At 36.0% G+C, this 25,538-nt stretch overlaps 1 protein-coding gene across 12 annotated transcripts in view; it reads left to right on the top strand.

Annotated features, from left to right (window-relative positions):
* Positions 1-2,540: 2,540 nt before the first annotated feature.
* Positions 2,541-25,538, top strand: part of LOC127865911 (uncharacterized) — a 44,488-nt gene continuing 21,490 nt past the window's right edge. For 2 of the 12 annotated variants that reach the window (XM_052405978.1, XM_052405976.1), the window contains exons 1-20: positions 2,541-2,632; positions 3,631-3,829; positions 4,178-4,324; positions 4,766-4,918; positions 5,323-5,590; positions 6,257-6,423; positions 7,194-7,538; positions 8,034-8,235; positions 9,359-9,430; positions 10,061-10,096; positions 11,881-12,075; positions 13,293-13,360; positions 13,848-13,983; positions 14,475-14,518; positions 15,571-15,726; positions 17,289-17,536; positions 20,384-20,416; positions 20,759-20,806; positions 22,493-22,545; positions 25,004-25,024. In XM_052405978.1, coding sequence (XP_052261938.1) covers positions 3,740-3,829; positions 4,178-4,324; positions 4,766-4,918; positions 5,323-5,590; positions 6,257-6,423; positions 7,194-7,538; positions 8,034-8,235; positions 9,359-9,430; positions 10,061-10,096; positions 11,881-12,075; positions 13,293-13,360; positions 13,848-13,983; positions 14,475-14,518; positions 15,571-15,726; positions 17,289-17,536; positions 20,384-20,416; positions 20,759-20,806; positions 22,493-22,545; positions 25,004-25,024 — 2,482 coding nt within the window. In that variant the 5' untranslated portion in view covers positions 2,541-2,632; positions 3,631-3,739. The remainder of the gene's footprint in view (positions 2,633-3,630; positions 3,830-4,177; positions 4,325-4,765; positions 4,919-5,322; positions 5,591-6,256; positions 6,424-7,193; positions 7,539-8,033; positions 8,236-9,358; positions 9,431-10,060; positions 10,097-11,880; positions 12,076-13,292; positions 13,361-13,847; positions 13,984-14,474; positions 14,519-15,570; positions 15,727-17,288; positions 17,537-20,383; positions 20,417-20,758; positions 20,807-22,492; positions 22,546-25,003; positions 25,025-25,538) is intronic. The other 10 variants (XM_052405982.1, XM_052405979.1, XM_052405980.1 and 7 more) reach the window with 5 other exon arrangements.

Below are 25,538 nucleotides of genomic sequence, written 5' to 3'. Positions count from 1 at the left end.
GATGTTTGCAAAGTGTTAATATTAAAATGTCAAGGCTTGCAACCTATTAATATTCTAATCAAGGGAAGTAATTTATATATTAAAAGTTTATCTTTAGGTCATGATTTTTTGTTTTTAATATATGTTATTATACAATTAGTTAGAAAAACCTTAATAAAAGTGTATCAGATAAAAATAATAATAATTTTATCCAATAAATTTTCCTTCTTTAATCATGTTTGTCATAAATGTATCTGACAGGGATCATATTTTTTTCGGTTTTGCCGGTCCTAGACCGATTGGGGTCATGAAAGACCGATTGAAAATCCCAAACAGTCGGTCCGATTCTGTTTGCTAAAATTCCCATGTCATGAAATCGATTACACTTTGTACATGCTAACATACCCTAATGACATTCTTATCTCGATTATGTGTGATAAACCATTCGCTGCAGTCTCTAAACCGGTCAGGACCGGTTTATTGCACATGAGACAAGAATCAAAAACTTGTGAACAGCGGATTTAAGACGCATCGGAAAAGACGCGTCTGAAAGCTAGCGCTGTAACTAAACAAAACATGCCGATACATTTTCCACCAGCGTAATAATCCGGTATTATAATTATGAATGAAAGTCACGATCTGATCGACAGAACAGCCGAATGTTATTTTTATGGGCGGAACTTCACATAAAATAGTTCACAAGAAAAATATTATGCATTGAATTAATCTTTATTAAAACTTTGTAAGAATCGATAATAATTCGTGTACTTTATACTTTGTTGTTGAATAACTCACGACCGGAAAATTCAATGCGTGGTTTCAAATGTTTCGCTATCGCGATTAAATCCCTATGCATCTAAACTATCAGCCGTGGGTTATTTGACAACAAACTATAATGCACACGAATTATTTCTTTATTATTTGATTTGTTATTGTCAGTAGCTAACCTACGCACAGACGTTTGTTTGGTTCAGTGCATGTTTGTAAGCTATTATGGAGTCGACAACAATTTAAAACATCGGTATAGACTAACACAGATTAAATATTGACATCGATGAAAAAGTCTGATAAAACAGCACACGAAACAACAATGAAATAGCAAATGATAAAACCAGTTGAGAAAACTCGTTCCGTTTAAAAAAATGCCTGATGGAATTTTACTTGTACATTTATTATCCCACCTTCATGAATGGCAAAATCAATGGTATATATTTTAACGTAATTTGTCATGATTTCGGACATACATTTTTCGGACACTTTCCGAATTTATATCCGGACCGAATGATGTTGCGGGAAAATATGATCCCTGGTATCTGATTCATATGTGACTACGCCCTTTTTTTTTAATGAAATGATTCAAATATGTCCTATATAACTATATTGTATCCATGTTTTAAATGTGTCTTATTTATAATATATGGTAAATAAAACATTACAAAGTTAATCAGTTAGGTTTTTTTTATACAACGGATTTGTTCAGACAAAAAATGAAATCAGTTATTTTGGCTGTAAATCCCAATACAATAGCCAGGTGCCTGTGTATTAAGCTGATAAGATAGGGATCACCACAGCAGGTTGCTAATTCACAGTGTATTCATTCGAGTCTGCTGGCGAAGGCATAGCATTTATTACTAAACTCAAAATTAATCCACAGTTTGCAAATATATGCCCCTGATGTTATTGTAAGCCAATAACATGTGTCATTAACACCTCATTGTAGGTATACCACCTCTATAAAAACCAATTTAACGAAACCTCCATGGCATTTACTATAGAAATCCAATTTGCCGTACTTGTCATTTACCGAAACCTACAGCACCCTTTAAATCTTGCAGTTCCCTATCTATATTCTTAACTGATTTCTTTTTACAGGTTTTGGATCTTGTAAGAAATAATGACAAAGCCATCTGTGTTCTTCTTGAACCCACTTTGTAGAGGAACCAAACAATCGTTTGTAGACATCATTTCAGAGTCTGCCTGTGAAGCTTTGAAATGTTAAGTTCAACCAACAAATCTAAGCAATCATTGTACGTTTTCCACTTGCACAATGAAAACTGGAAGGACTTGCACAAAGTGACACAGCTTACTTTGTATTCCAACAACAACAAAAGTGGGATGTTTGTTTACTGCTCAAAATTCTCAACGGTGCGAATGATTTAATGAAATTTTGACAATTCCGACAAAAGCAAATACATTAAGGTATCTAACGTCCATACATAAAGTAATGGATTATATGTTATTTGTTAGATAATCGTCGATTTAATAGCTCGTTTGATTTTGACTCATACCTGAAGTGAATATTACCGGAAAAGGAAGTATATGAGGTTAATCGCCACAAATTGTATCACAGGTTACACTACACTGACAAGCAAGATCCTCTTTTCTGAAATTAAATTTACGTTCCTTTCGACTTATTCTAACAATGCATGATGATATAATTAAAAAATTGTATTAAAATATCGTTCTTATTGATTAAATATTTTATCGACCTTTAATAAATTAACTTAGTCTTTGTTGGACAATGGAGTGAAAATAAGCAGACATTTTGCACGTGTTAGATTTATTACCGACACCGGGTACCGGAAGTTTGCATGTTGCTAGCTGGTATGGTTATCTGCACAAGATTTATCTTTTACAATAACATGCAATAACGGTATAACCATTATATACATTATTTTATAAGAAACCAGGTAGAATCAATAAAATATGATTTTATTTTAATGCATATGTTCCCCCAAATTTTAATTAAATTTAAAACAACAACATTGCAGTAGGCTTTTCATAGGCCACTATCAAAACCTGCAAAAATGCTCAATTCATCCTGACATTTTCAAGCATAATAAAAGTGTATATTTATGTTTCATGGCCTATTTCAATTTTCGTGAACACAGGCTCCAGTGTTACTAAAATCTTATTTTGTTTTGTATTTAAAATATTGTTTTCAAAGGTATGGCAATGAATATCAAAAATGACTATAATTAAATGCAGTGTTGTATCGTTAAAGTACCTCTTCTCGAACCTCACCTCTTTTCCAACCCTTCATTTGTTTACATTTCATACGCATGCGCGCACAGGCACTTTGTCACCATTTTTTGTTTATAAGTAATTTGTTTATGCAGACTTGCACGTAGCGGCAAATCAACGAAAATGCGTCAAAAGCCTGTAGAATAAGTTGATTAATCATAAAACACATAAAGATCATAGTACCCGTATTCCTTAATGCTTTTACATATGTAATGATTTTCAAAAAACTTATAAAAAATGGTCTTATTTTCGTTCTCATTTTTGCTTGATAATTTAAACAAATCGGCTGCTGTAATAAGTCACCTGACCATGGTCAAATCATGGGGCGAATAAATTTTTATGGGTGTACACTGAAGGGTTCGAAAGCAGGTACTTGTTGTTAGGGCGGCATTGAAAGTTTTACATGATATAGTGGTGCTGGAATATGTTATCAAAAGAGGATTAACATAACAATTAAAGTCGCCAGCCATGTAGGTTATTTATCAAAAAGAGTTCCTATTATTATGTTTCACTATTTTCAATCTAAATCGTCACTATATTTGACGTATCAACATTTAAGAGGTTCGAAAGATGGTTCGTCCATGATAGTTCCATTGAATAGTCAATTAATCTTAAAAACAATTTCAGCATAGAATGTAATAAGATGTTATCTGGACAAGGCCCAGAACAGACTGCTACACCATTGTGCTAAGGAGGTGCTGGCACTATTGGCCCAAACAAACAAACCCAGTGAACTATGGAGAGGCCACTCACTTTAAAAAGTGGGCTGGGGCTGCAATCGAATTATTCAGTGCATCATCGATCAGACATCCTTCTAGAGGAGCAGGTTTATTGCATCACATAATCATTTAAACTTTGTTTTATTGCAACCAGGATTTCAAAACATGTATTTTTCAAAAGTTAAAATTTACAATGATAATATAATGATGATTGTCCTCAGTAGGTATTTACACTTGCTAATTGTAACGAAGACATAATTACTGTGGGTTAAATATCACATGGGACTATGCATAGGGTTTCATGAAATGATAAAACCTGCAGCAAACTTGACAAGTGTCATATGCTATTCACTTTGAACATCAACATGTATATGTTTTGTTATTTTATGTAAATACTACAGACTTGTTTAGTAAGATATTGCAATAAAATGAGGATTGATGCATTTATTTTGCAGATTGAAACAGTCAAGAAAAACCAGCTTGACTTAAAGAAAGCTCTATCTGACCTCGATGTTGCCAGGACTACAGAAGATATTGAGAGATTGCGAAATGAGGTCCAGGAGGCAAGAGATAAAACGGAAAAGTCAATGCTTGTATTTCAGGTAATACATTTATATTGATGAGCTGACACATAAAACAGATTTCTTTGAAGACTTTTTGTTCCAAGGTGAAGCTCAAGACAAATTACTCATACTGTAAAACCTATATTATTTGTGGATAATAGTGAAGTTTGTGGATGTATTTCAACTCATCTGAAATTGAAAGAGAGAAGAACTGAACATTTGAATTATTTTTTTTTTTTAATTCATTAGGACAAAATATATACTTTTTGTGATTGGAAATGGGGCAATATGTGGGCCTAAATTTAAAGGAAAAAATGCAGTGCATGTTTTCAACTTGTTTCTCATGGTATTAATCATATGCCTGTCAGACAAAATATATGATGTACAATGCAAGTGTTGACATTCCTTACTAACCAAGTTAGCATGTACTACACAGGCGTTAAGTTTTACCTAGTTCTTTAGTTACAATTTACCCTGCAGGTGCTAACGAAGGTTAACGCTGAGCTCCAGTTTGCACGTAATGAGTTGGAAGAAGCCCTGGAGAAGCAGGAGGGTGACATCAATGAGGCCAGGAAGAGAGTCATGTGGCTTGAGGACCGCATGGGGCTGCTTTGTGGCAAAGCAAGGCTGCGGGTATGGATCCCATTAACTGATTTTAGATATGAGCCTTTGCTCTGTGAAAATGGGGCTTAATGCATGTGCAATATGTTTGGTCCTAGATTAGTTTATGCAGTCTGCACAGGCTTATCAGGAACGACATTTTCGGCTTAAATAGAATTTTTGTTAAAAGGAAGTCAAGAGCTGCACAGACCAATGTGAGATGGCGCTTTTTGCACATGCATTAAACCCCTTTTTTGCAGATCATAACTCATGTTTAATTTAAATCAATATTAAGATATTTTTTTAATTTGTAATACACAATGCAACATACATTTTCAAGTTCCACCATTTTTTTTGCTTCATTTTGTTTAAGATTACTAGTACAACTTGCAACTACTGAGGCCTTATTGTGTATTTTAATCATATGCTGTTTTTAGGGTCAACCATACCAGAAACCAAAGAAATCTCACCGCTCTCCTGACAGGTCTGCGTTTCATTCCCGCCTAGGGACTGCCACAGACAGCGACAGTGAAGGTGAGGGGGGTTACATGCCTGGTCCCCAGAGGATGGGCAGGAACGGTTCCATCGCATACAAGTCTGACACCACACACAGGGCTGGGGTGATCTCCCCTAGTGAGTCAGGCTCGGATTGTCCTGCATATCCACAGCAAGCTAGACATGGAATGGCGGACACTCCATCCTCAGGTATTTTGTAAATTGTTGTTGGTTTTATTTCATTCTAATAGATACTGATACTTTAGTGCTGCTTTTTATGACCCCCCTCCTCACAAGAAGACGTATTGAGTGTAATAATTGAGTGTAACTTTCTCTCCCTACTCCAAAGTTCAAGGTTATAGGTCAAATACAGTCATATAACAGCTTGACATTGCTGTCTTAGCCATAACTTTGCCATATATTGATGTATTTAAAAATAACTAAACCATCATAAGGTTACATGTCATGTGTAGCTTGTCTCTTACCTCAAAAGTCGATTTTACACTTTGAGGATAAAGGTCAAATTTTGATAATAAAACACCTTGTCAAGACTGTAACTTTGTCATCATTTATCATGCAATTTCATATAACATACTACTAATGAACCCCATGAAGAGGAGGAGGTGAAGTGTTTGTTTTATCACCTGTCTCCCTACCTCAGAGGTCACACTTTGGGGTCAAAAGTCAAATATGTGCATAAAACAGCTGATTTTTACATAAGTAAAGTTTGAGACAAATGCGGAATGGGGGGGGGGGGGGCATTGGTGCCCAATGGACACATGTCTTGTTCACAGGTTCATTGAGTGACTTTATTCCCCCCACCCCCCAATGATTAAATACTAAATTGATAAATGTGTGCGTCCATGTCTGTTGTAGATGGTGGTTCCTTTGTGATGCCCCATCAACAGTTTGGGGCCCCAGGCAGGGGGCAGGGGCCTGGCATGGGGGACAGTGACTCTGATTCAGACAGCAGTGGGCCTCCCCCTGCTCTGCATGCCATGCATGGATTTCCACCTATATCAGGACCTATTGTGTCTCACAAGGTATCTCTTCAAATAATGAAAAACAAATATGTTTCACTATACAAACTTACGAAATATAGATGTTAAATCTTTTCTTGAAAATACACGGCAGTTTGTAATAATGTGTGGGTGTATTTTTTTACAACTTCATTGATGGAAAGCAATTGTATAAATTGTGGAATCATACTAACTTAGTAATCATTGTGTGAAAAGCATTTGATTTTTAGACCTTTTTAAAGTCGGGTTCCTGTGTAGAACAAGTATCTAGTGAAAACAACGAAACCGTTACTTGGAAGCTAAAAATTTACTTGTTTAACCCATTTATGCCTAGCATCTAGAAAAAAGGTCTTGGCAAACAGCGTAGACCCAGATGAGACGCCGCATTATGCGGCGTCTCATCAGGGTCTGCGCTGTTTGCTCAAAGGAATATCTGTAAGAAATATTCTAAATAAAGAAATAAATATACTAGACATCCCTAATTTTGGAAATAAATTGATCCAATTTAGAAGGATGGGAGAGTCCACTAGGCTTAAATGGGTTAAGAGGATTATGCTTTTCTTAAACAGATATCTAAAATAAGATTAATTTTAAGGTAATTTTTCACAGTTTTTCAAAATTACTTTCTTTAGTTAATTGTCATAAACTAAAAAAAAATATGCATTTTTTTCAACCAAGCAAATGAAGCTGACACTATTATTGATTTGTTAATAAATACATTTAATGAAAGTTTTCAAATCTGTGAACATGTTTGTTAACTGAATTTCAATGTCGATGTTTTTATTACTTTTTAGGTTGTTTCTGAGTCGCCACATTCTCACTCAACACAGTCTGGGTCTAGCCCAGAACCTTATGGTGGGACTTCATTGACAAAGGCCCAAGGTGGTCAGAAGCAGGTGACAAGACCCCATGGAGACTCCCCAGTGTCAGATTCTTACCAATCTGCAGGATCTGTCAGCAGGTCAGGGAGTGAATACAGTGGTAAAGGGCCTGCAGGGACAGCCGATCCTTGCCCGGGACCTGGAGGGGACCAGGGGTATGCCGTTTCCCAGGCGTTTGCAGTGCCCCAGGGGTGTGCGGTGCCACAGAGAGAAACATCAGAAGGTTCAGAGGCACCTGAATCTCCTCATACAGAAGAGGTAACCTCAAGACTCTTGGTCATTAAGACGATCCAAGCAATACTATTTGGTGTTAATTTTATTATTTGAAATACATGGGATTTATTAAGAAGTTATTTCTATTCATGTTTAAGTATGCCATGAACAAATGGCTTGTTCTTTGTTGCTTTTCTGAAACTGAATGGTAGGTAAGATGACTTAAATGATTATAATCTATTCATATCACCCTTGTTCTGGGAAAATGAGGCTTAATGCATGTGCATAAAAGGTTGTCCCTGATTAGCCAGTTAAGTCTGCACATGCTAATTTGGGACGACCCCTTCCCTTTTATTTTTTTGTTTCGTTATAAGGAAGTCTCTTATAAGTGCAAATCCAGTTTAGGCAGACTGTGTCATCCTTGAAAAGCCTGTGCAGGCTGCACAGGCTAATCTGGGACAACACTGTGGGCACATGCATCTAACTGAGTTTTCTCATAGCGTGGTTGATATCGTAACTAACAAATGGATTTTCTCTCAGGCGGATACCTCAGCAGGCCAGGTTATAGACCAGAAGGAGGCTGCTCCTGCTGTTGCCATGGTTCACCTGTCCCTGCCCAATGAAACAGCTGGTATAGAGAGAGAGAAGAGTGAGATCTCTGTACATAGTGTAGCATCAGAACGCAGTGAGGTGTCCGAGCGGTCAGAGAGCCCATATAGTGAATACAGCCAGAATACACAAGGTTTGTATCTTGTCTGTAGTCAAAGCTGTGTCACAGCCCCACAACATATTGACCAATCATATTGCTTTGTACATCAGCTTTAATTATACCCCCACAAACAAAGTTTATGGGGGTATATAGGAGTGAGCTTGTCTGTCGGTCAGTCTGTCGGTCCGTATTAAGTGTCAGCTCTCTAATTCAAGTAGTTTTCATCCGATCTTCACCAAACTTGGTCAGATGTTGTATCTAGATGATGTCTAGGTCAAGTTCGAATATGGGTAATGCCGGGTTAAAAACTAGTTTCCATTTGCTGAAAGTGGAAGATCAATATTGAAATAGAGCTTCTGAGCAATAGAAATGTGTTAATTTTGGGGCTATTCAGAACAATTAGGTTCATCTCTGTTTGTTTTTTCAGCATCATTGTCTATTTTTGTTTAGACAAGTTTCCTGGCACATGTATATCGTTTACAAACATGCTGCTCACATACATCTATACTTGGATACATCATGTACAAATGATGGAATATGGTTGCAGTTACTGCCATTTATGAAAAAAGTAATGCTTCCTTTGCTGTTTTACTGTCATAGCTATTGAATGAAATAAAAGCCGTACCAATATGCTTCCGAACATTTCATTGTTAAAAAAAAACATGTCTCATTCTGACCTTTGGTATTGAGAAAAATGTTCCTTTGGCTACAGCTCCATTGTCATGTGATCCAGTATGAGCGTGGCATTGGCAACACATAATAACTGACTTCCCATTTCTCTGAGATTTCAGGCTTAGATATGATATAATGGGTGTCTTAATTGTAACCTGTTCACAATCTGACTATAACAGGTGCCACGATCTGATATGGTATCTCCATTATGTATACAATAGCATTCAGTCCCAAAGGGGTGTTTCGAATTATTGAGTTTGATACAACACTATTACCATGATCGTTTTCCCCGTATTGTTTTGCTCATGTATATTATGATATTTTGCTCTTAGCTTATAAAAAATGGTATCTGCTACATTAAATTGTTGTACAACTAGGAATGCAAATCTTTCACCATTTAATCATTTGTGTTGACAATGAGAGCCACAACTAGACCTGAATGATAAAAATACAGCCAATAGCCAGATTAACTTTACTCTTTCAGATCCAACTTTTATCACTGAAGTTCCAAAAGAAAAAAGTGTCACTATTATGACCCCAAAACAAGGCAGACGAGGTAAGTGTCCATGGTTACCAGTTGCAAAATCTGTTGCCAATGATAGTGATTCTTTAAAGGTTTACCTTTTTTGTTCTTTCCTATTCATATTTAAGTATAATTAGCTATTGACATGTATTTTATTTTTTTGATTTAGTTTTTTTTAATGTTTCTCAGTCCATTTACATGTGTCAAAGTGTATACATTTGTCATACATTTTGTTGGAACTTTTACACTTGTATTTTAATTTTACTACAGATTCCAACTGAAACAGTCACATGTATTTCATGCATAAAGATGAATTGCTTTTGCATTTGCCACATATGTGTTTGTCTTTTGTAAAATATTCTTATATTTGTACTCTTCAATTTATTTATCTCAATTGTTATGTGATATAACTATCAAAAAGTGCAAACTTTATGCAAAATCTGTCTTCGTGAAAATCGGTATGTTGTATTGAGTTGATAAAATTTGTATTTATTATACTAATTTTATTTATCAGTCATTCTTAAACATCAACCTGTGTTATAAAACATTTGTGATATATTATATAGTCCATTATGGTGTATTTGCCATTTATCCATTACTCATAGAAATTGACTTTTTTCTGTTAGTATAAGTAATATTGGTTCAATTGAATGGATTTATCAGGCTTGCGTAGGGTCACTTTCCGTGACCATGTATCAGGTGAGTGAGTGAGTGTGTGGTTACGGACGTATAAAACAACGCTGCTTTATTTACCTGTGTCAATGTGCATAATGAAATGACTTAAAGTATTTGTGGATTGTGATTCTGTATAATATAACATGTAAGGATTTAACATTATGTAGTTATTTTTTAGCTAATCACTTCTCATATCAAATGTTATAATGCCAACAAATTTCAAATATGAATTAATATAACATAGATCTGTGTTAGCTTTAATTGCTTCAATACTGTGTATGCTTTTGAACAAAATATTACATCTTATGTTGTGTGAATCTAATGCTTATTATACCATGAAGACTTTGGAGAAAAAAGTCAACAAATACAGTTTTTATTTAAATACAAGTGTGCCCTGCCAATTTTTTCCTTACCCAGCTTTGGTAATGTTGTCAAACTTGCTTTAAGTGCCCCAGGTGAATGGTGATCATGTTAACCCAGCTGTATGTTACATGTATGCAGTGTGTGCCCTACTGCCAATTCCAAAAGACTGTATAATAGATACTGTGTGGGTTAATACAGTTTTATTGGGCAGATATTTCTTTTATTTTAGACACCTTGTGTGTACTTATTCTTGGCAATGGAGAAATTATAGACCTATCAAAAGCTAGTGATCCATATTTTAAACAAAGTGACCAATTATGACAAAGCTGCGAAATATTGCATATATTCTAGTATGCAGACTTTGCAGCTATTTGAATGGTTTTGAATACTTTATTGAAGGCTCATTTCATGTTCATAGCAATTCTGTGACAGCCTTCACTTTAGAAGTTAGACTGTCATTGTATGCAATTGTATGAATGATATTGATTTTTTATATTTTCAGCATTTTCCCATTTGAATTGATTAAATGTCGACTAATAAGTTCTGAATTTAATATTTGGAACATAAACTTTATTCTTCATTTCCAATTAGGCTTTTTATATGGGTATTATTATATCTCAATTGTGCAATATGAATATAAATGGTCAGCATATGAGCATGAAAGGCATTGTATTTTCCAATAGTAAAAGATCTAAGTAAATTCATTTACTGCATTTACAATCCATACTTGTCCCAGAAATAATTATGTCTAGCTATTCACAACATTATTCTTTTTTTCATCATTACAGTTTGCATCTTGTCATATTGAAGTCTTTCATCGTAGAAAGCTTTGTAGCCTTTAAGACCATATCAACTTGTTTCTATTATTATTTTCTTGGTCTAAAAAAATATATGCTGGAGTGAAGTAACAAATAGTTTTTACATTGTAAACATTCAATTTGGAACATGTAAAAAAAATATCTAATATTTGTAAAAAACATAGAGAATGTGAAGTCAGTCGATTCTCACAGTTAGCTTAGGTTTCCAATATAATTATGATTGTAGCAGTTTTGCAAGTTAAATATTACTTAAGCTTGTTTCAAAGCCATTATTAGGTTGTGTTAAATATCAATTTTTTTTTTTTCTGGCTTGTTTGGTTAAGGTTTATGGGGACTATTAACCCTTTTGTATACCACTTAGTTACATAATTTGACGCATTTGTAGTAACTAAGAAAGATAAATTTACTTGTATACCTTTGTTACATAATTCAAATTTTAAATGCTTTATTTTTCAACCCTTAGCTACTGATGAGCATCAAATAGCATTCAACCTGAACAGACTCGGAGTTACTCGCAGGCTGTTTTGGTCTTTTGCTGGTTGCAAAAGCCATTTTCACTTTGCTTCTTATGAAGGAAAGGGTTAAACTTTGAATCAAATGTGTGTAGTCTTATCTCTCATTACACAGTGAAGGAGCTGACAGCGCTGACAAACACATCTGCCGGGGCGGGTGACCAACTCGAGGTGGACAAGAGTCGAGACTACTGGCTGTCGGAGCACCACAGGTTTGAGTACTCAGAACACTCGGAGGCGCTACTCGAGATCAACCCTCTCTCCTACCACAATGTGGGCCTTGCAGTGCCTGGAACATTCCTAGAGAAACGTATGCTTCAATTCCTCAACTCAAACTTGATTTTGAACATTGAAGAAAATAATTTTAAGTGGAGATGAAGTTTAAGAGTGAGAACTTTAGTAGTTCTTGGGTCAGTTATTATAAGCGAGGCTGTTTTCGGAGAAAACCCGAGCTATTGTCATAGCCAGCTCGTCGTCCGCCATCCGCCTTAGGCGTCATGCTAAAATCTTAACATTGGCCATAACTTTTTAAATATTGAAGATAGCACCTTGATATTTGGCATGCATGTGTATCTCATGGAGCTGCACATTTTGAGTGGTAAAATTTCAAGGTGAACATCATCCTTCAAGGTTTAGGGTAGAAAAAAAACAAAGTCAAGGGAAGTAATAAGCTTTAAATAGACAAAGTTATCTGACCTGCCCACGTATATATTTTTGTTAAATAAATCAAAGCGGCGCAGTGGGCGGCATTGTGTTTCTGACAAACAAATTGTGGTTAAAGGTCAAGGTCAAAGTCATCCTTTACGGTCTATGGTAAAAAATACAGATTTAAGGGAAGTAATAAGCTTTAAAAAGGGAGAAAATTATTCAATATTGAACATAGCCACTTTATATATTTGGCATGCATGTGTATCTTATGGAGCTGCACATTTCGAGTGGTGAGTCTACAGTCACGGTAGTGGCTTTTAATTATTTGCTTCTAAAAATCGAGATTTGTTACAGACAATTATTTTCAAGGGAAGTAATTTATATAATTATAAATCTCATATTATTCAAGGGAAGTAAAAACCTTTAAAGGGAGATGATTTCTTTACCTGCCAAATGATAAATAGAAATGTTATTTCAATGCGGAGCAGTGGGGGGCATTGTGTTTCTGACAAACACATCTCTTGTTGGGTCACTAGGTCAAAGGTCAAGGTCACTGTGACCTCTAAAAAAAAAAAAAATTATTTTGACAAGCTTTCGCTGCCGAGCTTTGCACCCGTTATGCGGTGCTCTTGTTTGTACATGTGTTCCTATGAATTGAGTATGTTTATTAATCAGACCTGTTTGAGTATTAGGTTCAGCCTCACTTTGGGAAAACCATATTTATTGCATGGGCGTAAAGTCTCGTCCCAGAAAAGCCTGTGCAAACTGCACAGGCTTATCTCGGACGAAACTGTTTGCACATGTATTAAGTCCAGTTTTCCCAGAACGTGACTCAATCGCTGGTATGAAGTAGTTATAATGCGTGATTGTTGATTCCAGCAAGCAGAAGCTTTGAGGTGTTGCCATGGAGATCAAGAAGAAGAGGAAGTGAAGTTAACGACATCCATGTAAGTTGCCTGCATTTCTGTGCTTTTAATGTTGGATTATCAGTTCCACATTCTGAAAAAATAAGGTTAAAATTCATGTGCAAAAAGTGCTGTCCCAGATTAACCTGTGTAGTCCACACAAGCTTATCGGTGAAGACACTGTCCTCTTTGAATACTAAAGTTTGGTTAATACCAAAATGCATTTCTTTAGCGCCCTCTGTTTACCCTCTAGCTAACAACTTCAGTTTCTTCAGTGCTTTGATTATTATGTATATCAAGAGAAGGTTCTTGCAGCTTCATAAACATTCTAATGATATGAGTCGTGTTCTGAGAAAACTGGGCATAATGCATGTGCCTAGAGTGTGGTCCCAGATTAGCCTGTACGGACTGAACAGGCTAATCTGACACAACACTTTAGGCACATGCATCAAGCCCAGTTTTCTCAACATGCCGCTCATATGCTCAACTTTGAATACCGTATTCTCAGCCTGTAAAAATGTTCATGCAGAAAATAGCGCTAGACAAGCTGGCTGGCCGTGTGCACCATCTGTATGACAAGTTCTACGAGGCAGCTCTACTTTCTGTACGGCCTACCCAGACCGCCGAGACCTACAGGGAGTCAACCATGCTTGCTAACATAGAGAGTAAGTTGTGATGCACTTCAGCTATTAAATCTCTAACATTCAAACTTAGTTTCAACTGCAATTATTGAAGTGCTTATAACTATTGTGTTTTTATTTTAATTGCGTTGGTTATATAAATTTGAAAAATTAAAAATAATCATTGCATAAATTATATTCATTTTAGGCATAAATGCCAACAGTGATTGAACAAATGAGTGTTCGTAATTATTGTTAAAGGCTTTAATTTTTCATCTTATTTTAAGGAAAACAGACTTATATTTCGTTAGTAAATAAAATTACATTTTTTATTGAGAGAACATAATTTGAACGGGATTAAGGGACCCACAATTTTAATAGCATATGTATTGTGTGTTTTTTTAATTGGGGACAACTGATAAGGTTCTATATTGTATTCTTTATTCCAAGAAGGTGGATTCCCAGTAAATGTATTTTTTAATACATTATATTATCGTAATGAAGTATTAATTACCTCCAACTTTCTTTACTTTCAGATGCCCGGGAGGGAGTCCGATCAGTAACTCCTACTGACAGCAGGGTAAGTCATGATGCTGATGATAATCTACAATACATGTATTAATGATATTAATTTGTGTTACAACATTTAAAAATGGAGAGAAAAACATTTTATCATTTGAATAATTATACCCCCACAAACGAAGTTTAGGGGGTATATAGGAGTGAGCCTGTCTGTCGGTTGGTCTGTCGGTCCATATTAAGTGTCCGCTCTCTATTTCTAGTTGTTTTGATCCGATCTTCACCAAACTTGGTCAGATGTTGTATCTAGATGATGTCTAGGTAAAGTTCGAATATGGGTCATGTCGGGTCAAAAACTAGGTCACGGGGTCACTTAGTGCGTTTTAAATATTGAGCATGGTGTCTGCTCTCTAATTCAAGTAGTTTTCATCCGAGCTTCACCAAACTTGGTCAGAAGTTGTATCTAGATGATGTCTAGGCCAAGTTCAAACATGGGTCATGGCAGGTCAAAAACTAGATCACGGGGTCACTTAGTGTGTTTTAAACATTGAGCATGGTATCCGCTCTCTACTTTAAGTAGTTTTCATCCGATCTTCACCACACTTGGTCAGAGGTTGTATCTAGATGATGTGTAGGTAAAGTTCAAACATGGGGCCATGCCGGGTCAAAAACTAGGTCACGAGGTCACTATGTGCGTTTTATTTGTATCGTCTGATACTGCGTCCACAGCACAACTTATTGCTACTTTTTCAATAATTTTTTTATGCCATATCTGAAATAATGTTTACTGTGATAAAGCGAAATTAACGACCATCAGTTTTGGGGATAAATATATTTTCAAGTTTATGATTTTGGTTGTTACATTGCCTTAAAATGTTAATATAAATGGAAATTAGTCCTGCCTGGGAAAACGGGTTTAATGCTTGTGCCTTAAGTGTTGTCCTAGATTAGTCTGTGTAGTCTTTGTTTCGAAGAGACTTCCTGTAAACAAAAAATTCAATACCAGCGGAAATTGTCCCTTATGCACATGCATAAAACCTGGTTTTCCATGCTCAAATTATGATTTCTTAGGGTCTGAATAGTTTTACTCTTGTTCTCTCTACACGTCCCCAGCCTGGCATGGTGACCGCCCCACCAACTACAGCAGACGGCACTTCCCGACCACAGACTGTTGCCGTGGAGATGAAGCCAATCCAGTACCGCCCTGGTCTCATGGTGTACCATCCCAAACCCATACCACCCCCTGAAGTGTTACCTCTTACCAGAATTGTAAGTTACAGTAAATATGAGGGATTTCAAGTGCTTTATATATAATAAAAAATGCCAATGTCAGTCATATTTAAATTTGTCTGCAATTTTCAAATTTGTATAGTTACATCTCATGTCTAGCAGTTTACTTTAAACCCCACAGATATTTTGTTTGTGATTTTACAAAGACCACATGGTATTGATCATGATTTTTAATAAATGCAAATTAGGCTTTTTAATTAGGCTTAAACTCCCTAGACATTACCCCATGTTATATGCTTACAGCTTCAACTCCATAGAAATTGCTCAATGCTATATCCTTACAGCATCAACTCCCTAGATATTGTCCCATGTCAACTCCTATAGCTTCAACTTTCTAAACATTGCCCCATGTCATGCTTCTACAGCTTTAACTTCCTAGAAATTGCCCCATGCTATATGCTTACAGCATCAACTCCCTAGATATTGCCCCATGTCATGCTCCTACAGCTTCAACTTTCTAGATATAGCCCCATGCTATATGCTTACAGCATCAACTCCCTAGATATTGCCCTATGTCATGCCCCTGCACCTTCAACTTTCTAGACATTGCCCCATGCTATATGCTTACAGCATCAAGTCCCTAGACATAGCCCCATGTCTTGCTTCTACAGCTTCAACTTCCTAGAAATTGCCCCGTGCTATATGCTTACAGCATCAACTTCCTAGATATTGGCCCATGTTATATGCCTACAGCTTCAACTTTTAGATATTGCCCCATGTCATTCTCCTACAGCTTCAACTCCCTAGATATTGGGCCATGTTATATGCCTACAGCTTCAACTTTCTAGATATTGCCCCATGTCATGCTCTTACAGCTTCAACTTCCTAAATACTGCCGAATGGTATACGCTTACAGCTTCAATTCTCCAGTTACTGCCCTACCCATGCTCTTACAGCTTCAACTTTTAAGACATTGCCCAATGTCATGCTCCTACAGCTACAACTTTCTAGACATTGCCCCATGTTATGCTCCTACAGCAGCTGCTTCAACTTTCTAGACATTTCCCCATGTCATGTTCATACAGCTTCAACTTTCTAGACATTGCCCCATGCCATGCTCATACAGCTTCAACTTTCTTGACATTTACCCATGTCATGCTCCTACAGCTTCAACTTCCTAGATATTTCCCTATGTCATGCTCATACAGCTTCAACTCCCTAGATATTGCCCTACGCATTCTCTTACAGCTAAAACTTTCTAGATATTGCCCCATGTCATGCTCCTACAGCTTCAACTCCCTAGATATTGCCCCATGTTATATGCTTCCAACTTCCTAGACATTGCCCCATGTCATGCTCTTACAGCTTCAACTCCCAAGATATTGCCCCATGTTATATGCTTACAGCTTCAACTTTCTTGACATTGCCGCCAATTAATTTGACAGTCCTTTCAAAGACTATTTGTCTATTTGACACTTTGTTTTTGAAGCCATTGTGTAACAGAATATTGTAAAGTTTATAAGCTGCTTATTGTGGTTGATTCTTAATCGGAATAAATCAATTGGATAATACATATGGTAAGTACACTCCTTCTGTTTTAGAGCAAAGATAAGGAATACCCGCGATTATCCAATCAGTTTGTTGAGGAGGATGATTTCCTAACCCACAAGCCTGCGGTGCGCATCGTGGACCAGAGGAACCTGTACAAGGAGACCCAGCTAAAGCTGTACAGGGACCGCCCCAAGAAGAGCGAGGAGGGACCAAGCTCCATGGAGAAGAAGTTTCGAATGATGCTTGAACAGGAAAAGAGCATGGCGTCCAGAAGTACCCGCAGTTCAAGGAACACAACGTGAGTGGATATTCATGTATGTCTTGCTCTGGGAAAATGGAGTTCAATGCATGTTTGTAAAAATTTCGCATGATTATTAGGCTAATCAGGGAGACACTTGTGCTCTATTGAATTTTTAGCTTAAAGGAAGTCTCTTCTAAAAGAAAATCCAGTCTAGGCAGAAAGGGTTGTCCCTGATAAGCCTATGTAGTCTGCACAGGCTAATCTGCGACAACACTTTCCACACATGCATTAAGTCCTGTTTTCCCAGAGCGAGACTCATATACAAAGTGCTGTATATTGAGAGTTGAGGGTTTATCTGAGGTCTGTATATTTAGAGCAGAGGGTTTATCTGAGTTCTGTATATTGAGAGCTGAGGGTTTATCTGAGTTCTGTATATTGAGAACTGAGGGTTTATCTGAGTTCTGTATATTGAGAGCTGAGGGTTTATCTGAGTTCTGTATATTGAGAACTGAGGGTTTATCTGAGTTCTGTATATTGAGAGCTGAGGGTTTATCTGAGTTCTGTATATTGAGACTCAGAGCTGAGGGTTTATCTGAGTTCTGTATATTGAGAGCTGAGGGTTTATCTGAGTTCTGTATATTGAGAGCTGAGGGTTTATCTGAGTTCTGTATATTGAGAGCTGAGGGTCTATCTGAGTTCTGTATATTGAGAGCTGAGGGTTTATCTGAGTTCTGTATATTGAGAGCTGAGGGTTTATCTGAGTTCTGTATATTGAGAGCTGAGGGTTTATCTAAGTTCTGTATATTGAGAGCTGAGGGTTTATCTGAGTTCTGTATATTGAGAGCTGAGGGTTTATCTGAGTTCTGTATATTGAGAGCTGAGGGTTTATCTAAGTTCTGTATATTGAGAGCTGAGGGTTTATCTGAGTTCTGTATATTGAGAGCTGAGGGTTTATCTGAGTTCTGTATATTGAGAGCTGAGGGTTTATCTGAGTTCTGTATATTGAGAGCTGAGGGTTTATCTGAGTTCTGTATATTGAGAGCTGAGGGTTTATCTAAGTTCTGTATATTGAGAGCTGAGGGTTTATCTGAGTTCTGTATATTGAGAGCTTAGGGTTTATCTGAGTTCTGTATATTGAGAGCTGAGGGTTTATCTAAGTTCTGTATATTGAGAGCTGAGGGTTTATCTGAGTTCTGTATATTGAGAGCTGAGGGTTAATCTGAGATCTGTATATTGAGAGTTGAGGGTTTATCTGAGTTCTGTATATTGAGAGCTGAGGGTTTATCTGAGTTCTGTATATTGAGAGCTGAGGGTTTATCTAAGTTCTGTATATTGATAGCTGAGGGTTTATCTGAGTTCTGTATATTGAGAGCTGAGGGTTTATCTGAGTTCTGTATATTGAGAGCTGAGGGTTTATCTGAGTTCTGTATATTGAGAACTGAGGGTTTATCTGAGTTCTGTATATTGAGAGCTGAGTGTTTATCTGAGTTCTGTATATTGAGAGCAGAGGGTTAACCTCAGTGCTGTATATTGAGAGCTGAGGGTTTATCTGAGTTCTGTATATTGAGAGCAGAGGGTTTATCTGAGTTCTGTATATTGAGAGCTGAGGGTTTATCTGAGTTCTGTATATTGAGAGCTGAGGGTTTATCTGAGTTCTGTATATTGAGAGCTGCAGGTTTATCTGAGTTCTGTATATTGAGAGCTGAGGGTTTATCTGAGTTCTGTATATTGAGAGCTGATGGTTTATCTGAGTTCTGTATATTGAGAGCTGAGGGTTTATCTGAGTTCTGTATATTGAGAGCTGAGGGTTTATCTGAGTTCTATTTATTGAGAACTGAGGGTTTATCTGAGTTCTGTATATTGAGAGCTGAGGGTTTATCTAAGTTCTGTATATTGAGAGCTGAGGGTTTATCTGAGTTCTGTATATTGAGAGCTGAGGGTTTATCTGAGTTCTGTATATTGAAAGCAGAGGGTTTATCTAAGTTCTGTATATTGAGAGCTGAGGGTTTATCTGAGTTCTGTATATTGAGAGCTGAGGGTTTATCTGAGTTCTGTATATTGAAAGCAGAGGGTTTATCTGAGTTCTGTATATTGAGAGCTGAGTGTTTATCTGAGTTCTGTATATTGAGAGCAGAGGGTTTACCTCAGTGCTGTATATTGAGAGCTGAGGGTTTGCCCGAGTGCTGTATATTGAGAGCAGAGGGTTTACCTGCTAAATATGATAATAGGGAAATGTTGAGCTGCTTCAACAGTTTCATGCAAAACATTTGGTGTACATTTAATTATACTTTTATCTCAGGCTTCTGTATGTTTAGTGAGTGTTCAGTTATACTTGATAGAAGTGGAGTTGTTATTTTCATAATATTTATTGTCCTCTCTCAGTTAGTGTTGTTAGCAGATTATCTGTAAGTTTTATAAAATTTGAACACATTTAAACCTTAAAAAGAAGTTTAAAAAATATGCTTTGAATGCAAAACATCAAGGCAGTCTACTATTTATTGCTGCCTCTTTTTTCTCTCATTCAGAAGAATCCAGACTGCAGTTTTATAAAACAATATAGCTTGTGAATGGCAAATAACCAAGATAAACATGAGATCAAAGGTTAAAAAATATATAAAAGATCAAAATATAATGTTACAAATGTAAAAATAAAAAGGCACCATCTTGTTATCTAGGTTTTAGAACTCTTTTTATTTTGCAACTGAGATGTTGAGTGATTTTATGTAAAGGTCCATTATTCTGTCGGATTGCTTGAATGAAAATATTTGACAATTATCATCCATCATACAGTTCATTTACAATGATCACCCTTTTCTGTGGATGATTCTTACCATAAATAATCCTCAGCCATGTATCACCCCTTACAATGTATCACCCTCTACTGTTGATTGTTTTCACTTCTAGCCCTTCATCTAAGAGGTCCAGTGCATCAGTCAGGTACTCGCTAGTCTTATTAACCAACGTCTAGTGAGCTTTAACATCAACAGTTCTTAAATTTTGCTTCAGTGTACTTATACCCAATTGTATTGGCATAAGAAATGCCATGTGATTATTTTTAGTAATAAATATTTTTCTAAAAAAAACACGCACACTAAATTCAATTTTGATAAAAAAATTAAACAATTGCAAAAATACTGTTTGTGATGTATAATTTAACATATTTTTTGCATTTGTGATTTATTATTTAGCAAAGAAATTAACTTTTGTTTTTTTTTCATAACATATGGATTTGATGTATAAAATATACTATTGTTAGATTTTTGTTCCATGTTTTTACAGGGAACATTCCCCAGCTTTGTCCACTATCTCAAAATCAGTATCAGTTGTGTAGGTATTGAGTTAGCTTTTGTGCCTGTATGTATAGTGTTAATAAATGTATGGTAAACATGTTAATTTGTTAATGGGCTTAACGTATAAATGAGCCATGCTCTGTGAAAAGGGGATTTAATGCATGTGCGTAAAGTGTCGTCCCAGATTAGCCTGTGCAGTCTGCACATGCTAATCAGGGACCACATTTTCCATCTTAATTTGATTTTTGCTAAGAAGAGACTTTTTTTAACGAAAAATATCATAAAAGCGGAAAGTGTCATCCCTGATTAGCCTGTACGGACTGCACAGGCTAATCTGGAACAAAACTTTAAGCACATGCATTAAAACCCCTTTTCACAAAGCTAGGTTCAAGTGTATTGTAAGTATATTTATACTTTAATTTCCTCCTACCTTTACTAGTTTAACTTACCAAATGAAAATCTCAAATTTAGCCCCAGTATTATTAACCATAAGTCATATTCTTCAGCCATACATACTTTTGGTTTTGGGATTCCATAGTTGAGTTCATAATGAATAGTAGATTTACCAAAGGCTAACACGACCTGATGACCTGTTTATAAGGCAATGACCTGGAATCACTTCATGTTATATAGACTCATGGGTTTCAAAAATTTGAATGCATTTTGGTAAAAAAGGAAGACTTTTTCAGAAACAGTAATTTTTCTGAAATGTAAAAAGGGTAAAGGTAATTTCTAAAAAGTTAATTGCATTAAATGTATAATTTTTACCATCCTGTTTACTTGGCTGGCATTTGTCAAAATAAAAATTAAAAATATTATGAAATGAAAAAGAATTTAAAAGATCACTCATTCAGTGTTTTAAAAGAAATATGTTGTTCTTTACAAAGTATAGACTGATAATTGTAATATTTAAATTACAATCACTGTTTGCTCATTAGCTTGTTAAGAGTTGCTACATGTACTGGTATATTCCTGTGTCTGTGGCTTAGTTAACTATGTGGGGCTTTTGAGCTTAAATAGTTTGTTATGGATCTTATTAAATGTATTTATAAGAAATGTGATTGTAAAAAGCTTAACTGGTCGGACTTACAAGGTCTTGTATATTACTAATGACAAAGTAAAGGTTGTATAATAAAAATATTTTTTTAGATTGTTAAAATTGAAGCCAGATTCATGATATGAAGCTATGATGATATTTACATTAGAAATATTTGCTATATGTTTGTATCATATTGTCACAGAATGTGATTTTTACTATGTATATCCTTTTGAGGTTAGAATATCAATAAGATCTATAACATATATTTCTAAAAATTATAACAGTCTCATAGACCAGCAATCTTCTAATAAAGATTTTCATCTAAAGCTATGTCTACTATTTACATCGAAGCAAATGTATATATTAATGCACTAAACAAATAAATAAGCCCCCAGTAAATTTATTTGTATGTAAACCATGCAAAGCAGAAGCTTTTAAAAATACATGTCGCTGTGTTCTATCTATCAAAATGTTTTGACAATATTTTAATGGTTATAGACTGAGTACATTATTACAAAGGTAAGTTAAAAAATGCCATTTCTTTCTTTTTTGTCACTTTATTATAGTTTGCTGAATGCTATTGCAAGTTTAACTATATTATCTGATGTAGAAATATTTATTACGTTAGAAACGGCAGTGTTTTGTTCAACCATTGAAATTCACTCAAAAGGCATGATTTTTCAGGGCAAAGGGAGGCGCAGGAAACAGGACCACTATGTCTCGGGCATTCACAAAAGGTAATACTTTAAAAAATTATTGTAGCTTTTAATTGATATTTATGCCCCCCTTCAAAGAAGAGGGGGTATATTGTTTTGCTCATTTCGGTCTGCCCGTCCGTATGTCTGTCCACCAGATGGTTTCCGGATGATAACTAATTAACGCTTAGGCCTAGGATCATGAAACTTCATAAGTACATTGATCATGACTCGCAGATGACCCCTATAGATTTTTAGGTCACTAGGTCAAAGGTCAAGGTCACGGTGACCCGAAATAGTAAAATGGTTTCCGGATGAAAACTCAAGAACGCTTAGGCCTCAGGATCATGAAACTTCATAGGTACATTGATCATGACTCCCAGATGACCCCTATTGATTTTCAGATCACTAGGTCAAAGGTCAAGGTCACGGTGACCCGAAATAGTAAAATGGTTTCCAGATGATAACTCAAGAACTCTTAGGCCTAGGATCATGAATCTTCATAGGTACATTGATCATGACTAGCAGATGACCCCTATTGATTTTGAGGTCACTAGGTCAAAGGTCAAGGTCACAGTGACCCGAAATAGTCAAATCGTTTCAGGATGATAACTCAAGAACGCTTATGCCAAGGATCATGAAACTTCATAGGTACATTGATCATGACTCACAGATGACCCCTATTGATTTTGAGGTCACTAGGTCAAAGGTCAAGGTCATGGTGAACCGAAATAGTAAAATGGTTTATGGATGATAACTCAAGAACACTTATGCCTAGAATCATGAAACTTCATAGGTACATTGATCATGACTTGCAGATGACCCCTAATGATTTTCAGGTCACTAGGTCAAAGGTCAAGGTCACGGTGACCCGAAATAGTAAAATGGTTTCCGGATGATTACTCAAAAACGCTTATGCTTAAGGATCACGAAACTTCATATGTACATTGATCATGACTCGCAGATGACACCTATTGATTTGCAGGTCACTAGGTCAAAGGTCAAGGTCATTTGAAAAAAAAGTTATGAGCTATTGTCATCACCTTTGCGTTGGCGTCTGGTTAAGTTTTGTGTTTAGGTCCACTTTTCTCATAAAGTATCACAGCTACTGCATTCAAACTTGGTACACTTACTTACTATCATGAGGGGACTTGGCAGGTAAAGGTAGATTACTCTGGCGTGCATTTTGACATAATTATGTGCCCTTTTTATACTTAGAAAATTGAAAATTTGGTTAAGAAAAAAGTATACTTTTTGTGATTGGGAATATAGCCGAATTTCGGCTATAAAATCGGGCCAAAACAAAACCCTGCCTAGGATCATGAAACTTCATAGGTTCATTGATCATGACTGGCAGATGACCCCTATTGATTTTCAGGTCACTAGGTCAAAGGTCAAGGTCACAGTGACACGAAACAGTAAAATGGTTTCCGGGTGATAACTCAAGAATTCTTAGGCTTAGGATCATGAAACTTAATAGGTGCATTGATCATGACTTGCAGATGACCCCTATTGATTTTCAGGTCACTAGGTCAAAGGTCAAGGTCACAGTGACAAAAAACGTATCACACAATGGCTGCCACTACATTTGACAGCCCATATGGGGGGCATGCATGTTTTACAAACAGCCCTTGTTAAATCACAGCTAATGTTTCAAGTGGTAGATACACAACAGAGCAACCTTCCAAAATCAGACTATTTGTTAAAGGTCTCAGTTTAAACTGATTTTACAACAGATACCAATACTTAAACCTCATTTATGTTACAAACACATTTTTTATGTCCCCCACCCACTATAGTGGGTGGGGGACATATTGTTTTTGCCCTGTCTGTTGGTTGGCCTGTTGGTTTGCGCCAACTTTAACATTCGCAATAACTTTTGCAATATTGAAGATAGCAACTTGATATTTGGCATGCATATGTATCTCATGGAGCTGCACATTTTGAGTGGTGAAAGGTCAAGGTCATCCTTCAAGGTCAGAGGTCAAATATATGTGGCCAAAATCGCTAATTTTATGAATACTTTTGCAATATTGAAGATAGCAACTTGATATTTTGCATGCATGTGTATCTCATGGAGCCGCACATTTTGAGTGATGATAGGTCAAGTTCAAGGTCATCCTTCAAGGTCAAAGGTAAAAAAAAAAAAAGTGGCGCAGGAGGGGACATAGTGTTTCTGACAAACACATTTCTTGTTTTCTTTTAATTTATGACTGTTTCAGTAATTAACAAATTTTACAATTGCAGATGAACATATTTTCAAACACATTTTAATAAAGGACTGTATATTTGTATACGATTATGAATCGTGGTAGCAATTTGGATGTTTCTGATCACTTGCCAATGCATATACTTTTTAAAAAGTTATCCACTATTGTATGAGAATCCAAATCAACAGTAATTTTTTCCATTCATGTGTAAGTCTTTTGTAAAAAAACAACATTCTTAATTGTTCATTTCTTTGGCATGCAGTTTAATTTGAATATTTTATTTTATAAAGTTCAGGCAATTACTAAGATAAGTATGTAACTGGTGAAGTCATTGTTGCTTTGTTGCCCGACCTGAAGATTTTTAATCTGCTTTTCAGGACATAATTTGGTATAATTCGGTTTCTAGCTTGGCATTCTATGGTTGTTGTGGTTACTATGTTATGTGGCATGCTATTATTATTTACTGTTAATCACATATATAAGTATTGTATTCAAATCGTGTGTAAAAGCACAATAATGCATGGAAATCCAAAGCGTAGAAGTTTATGGGCATGTTATGGCACGCCAAGAACATTACAAAAATTATTATTCAAATCTGCTCATGCACTTTTTGTTAAAGGTACATTTATTGAGAGAGTTTGGATGAATTTAAAACAAAACAAAAACCTTTGCCTTAAGCATGTTATATTTACATTACAGTTGTAAAATCCATAATGATTTAAACTTGTTGACCACTCAAGTTTAGTACTATAAGTTTATTTCATTCTGTAAGGCAAAAGCTTATTTTTGTATGTATGTTACACTCTTTTATGACCCCTATATAAT

Source organism: Dreissena polymorpha, chromosome 2 (assembly GCF_020536995.1).
Source record: "Dreissena polymorpha isolate Duluth1 chromosome 2, UMN_Dpol_1.0, whole genome shotgun sequence".
Taxonomy (NCBI): Eukaryota; Metazoa; Mollusca; class Bivalvia; order Myida; family Dreissenidae; genus Dreissena; species Dreissena polymorpha.
The sequence above is the reverse complement of the archived record's forward strand: the minus strand, read 5'-3'. Positions and strand labels throughout refer to the sequence as shown.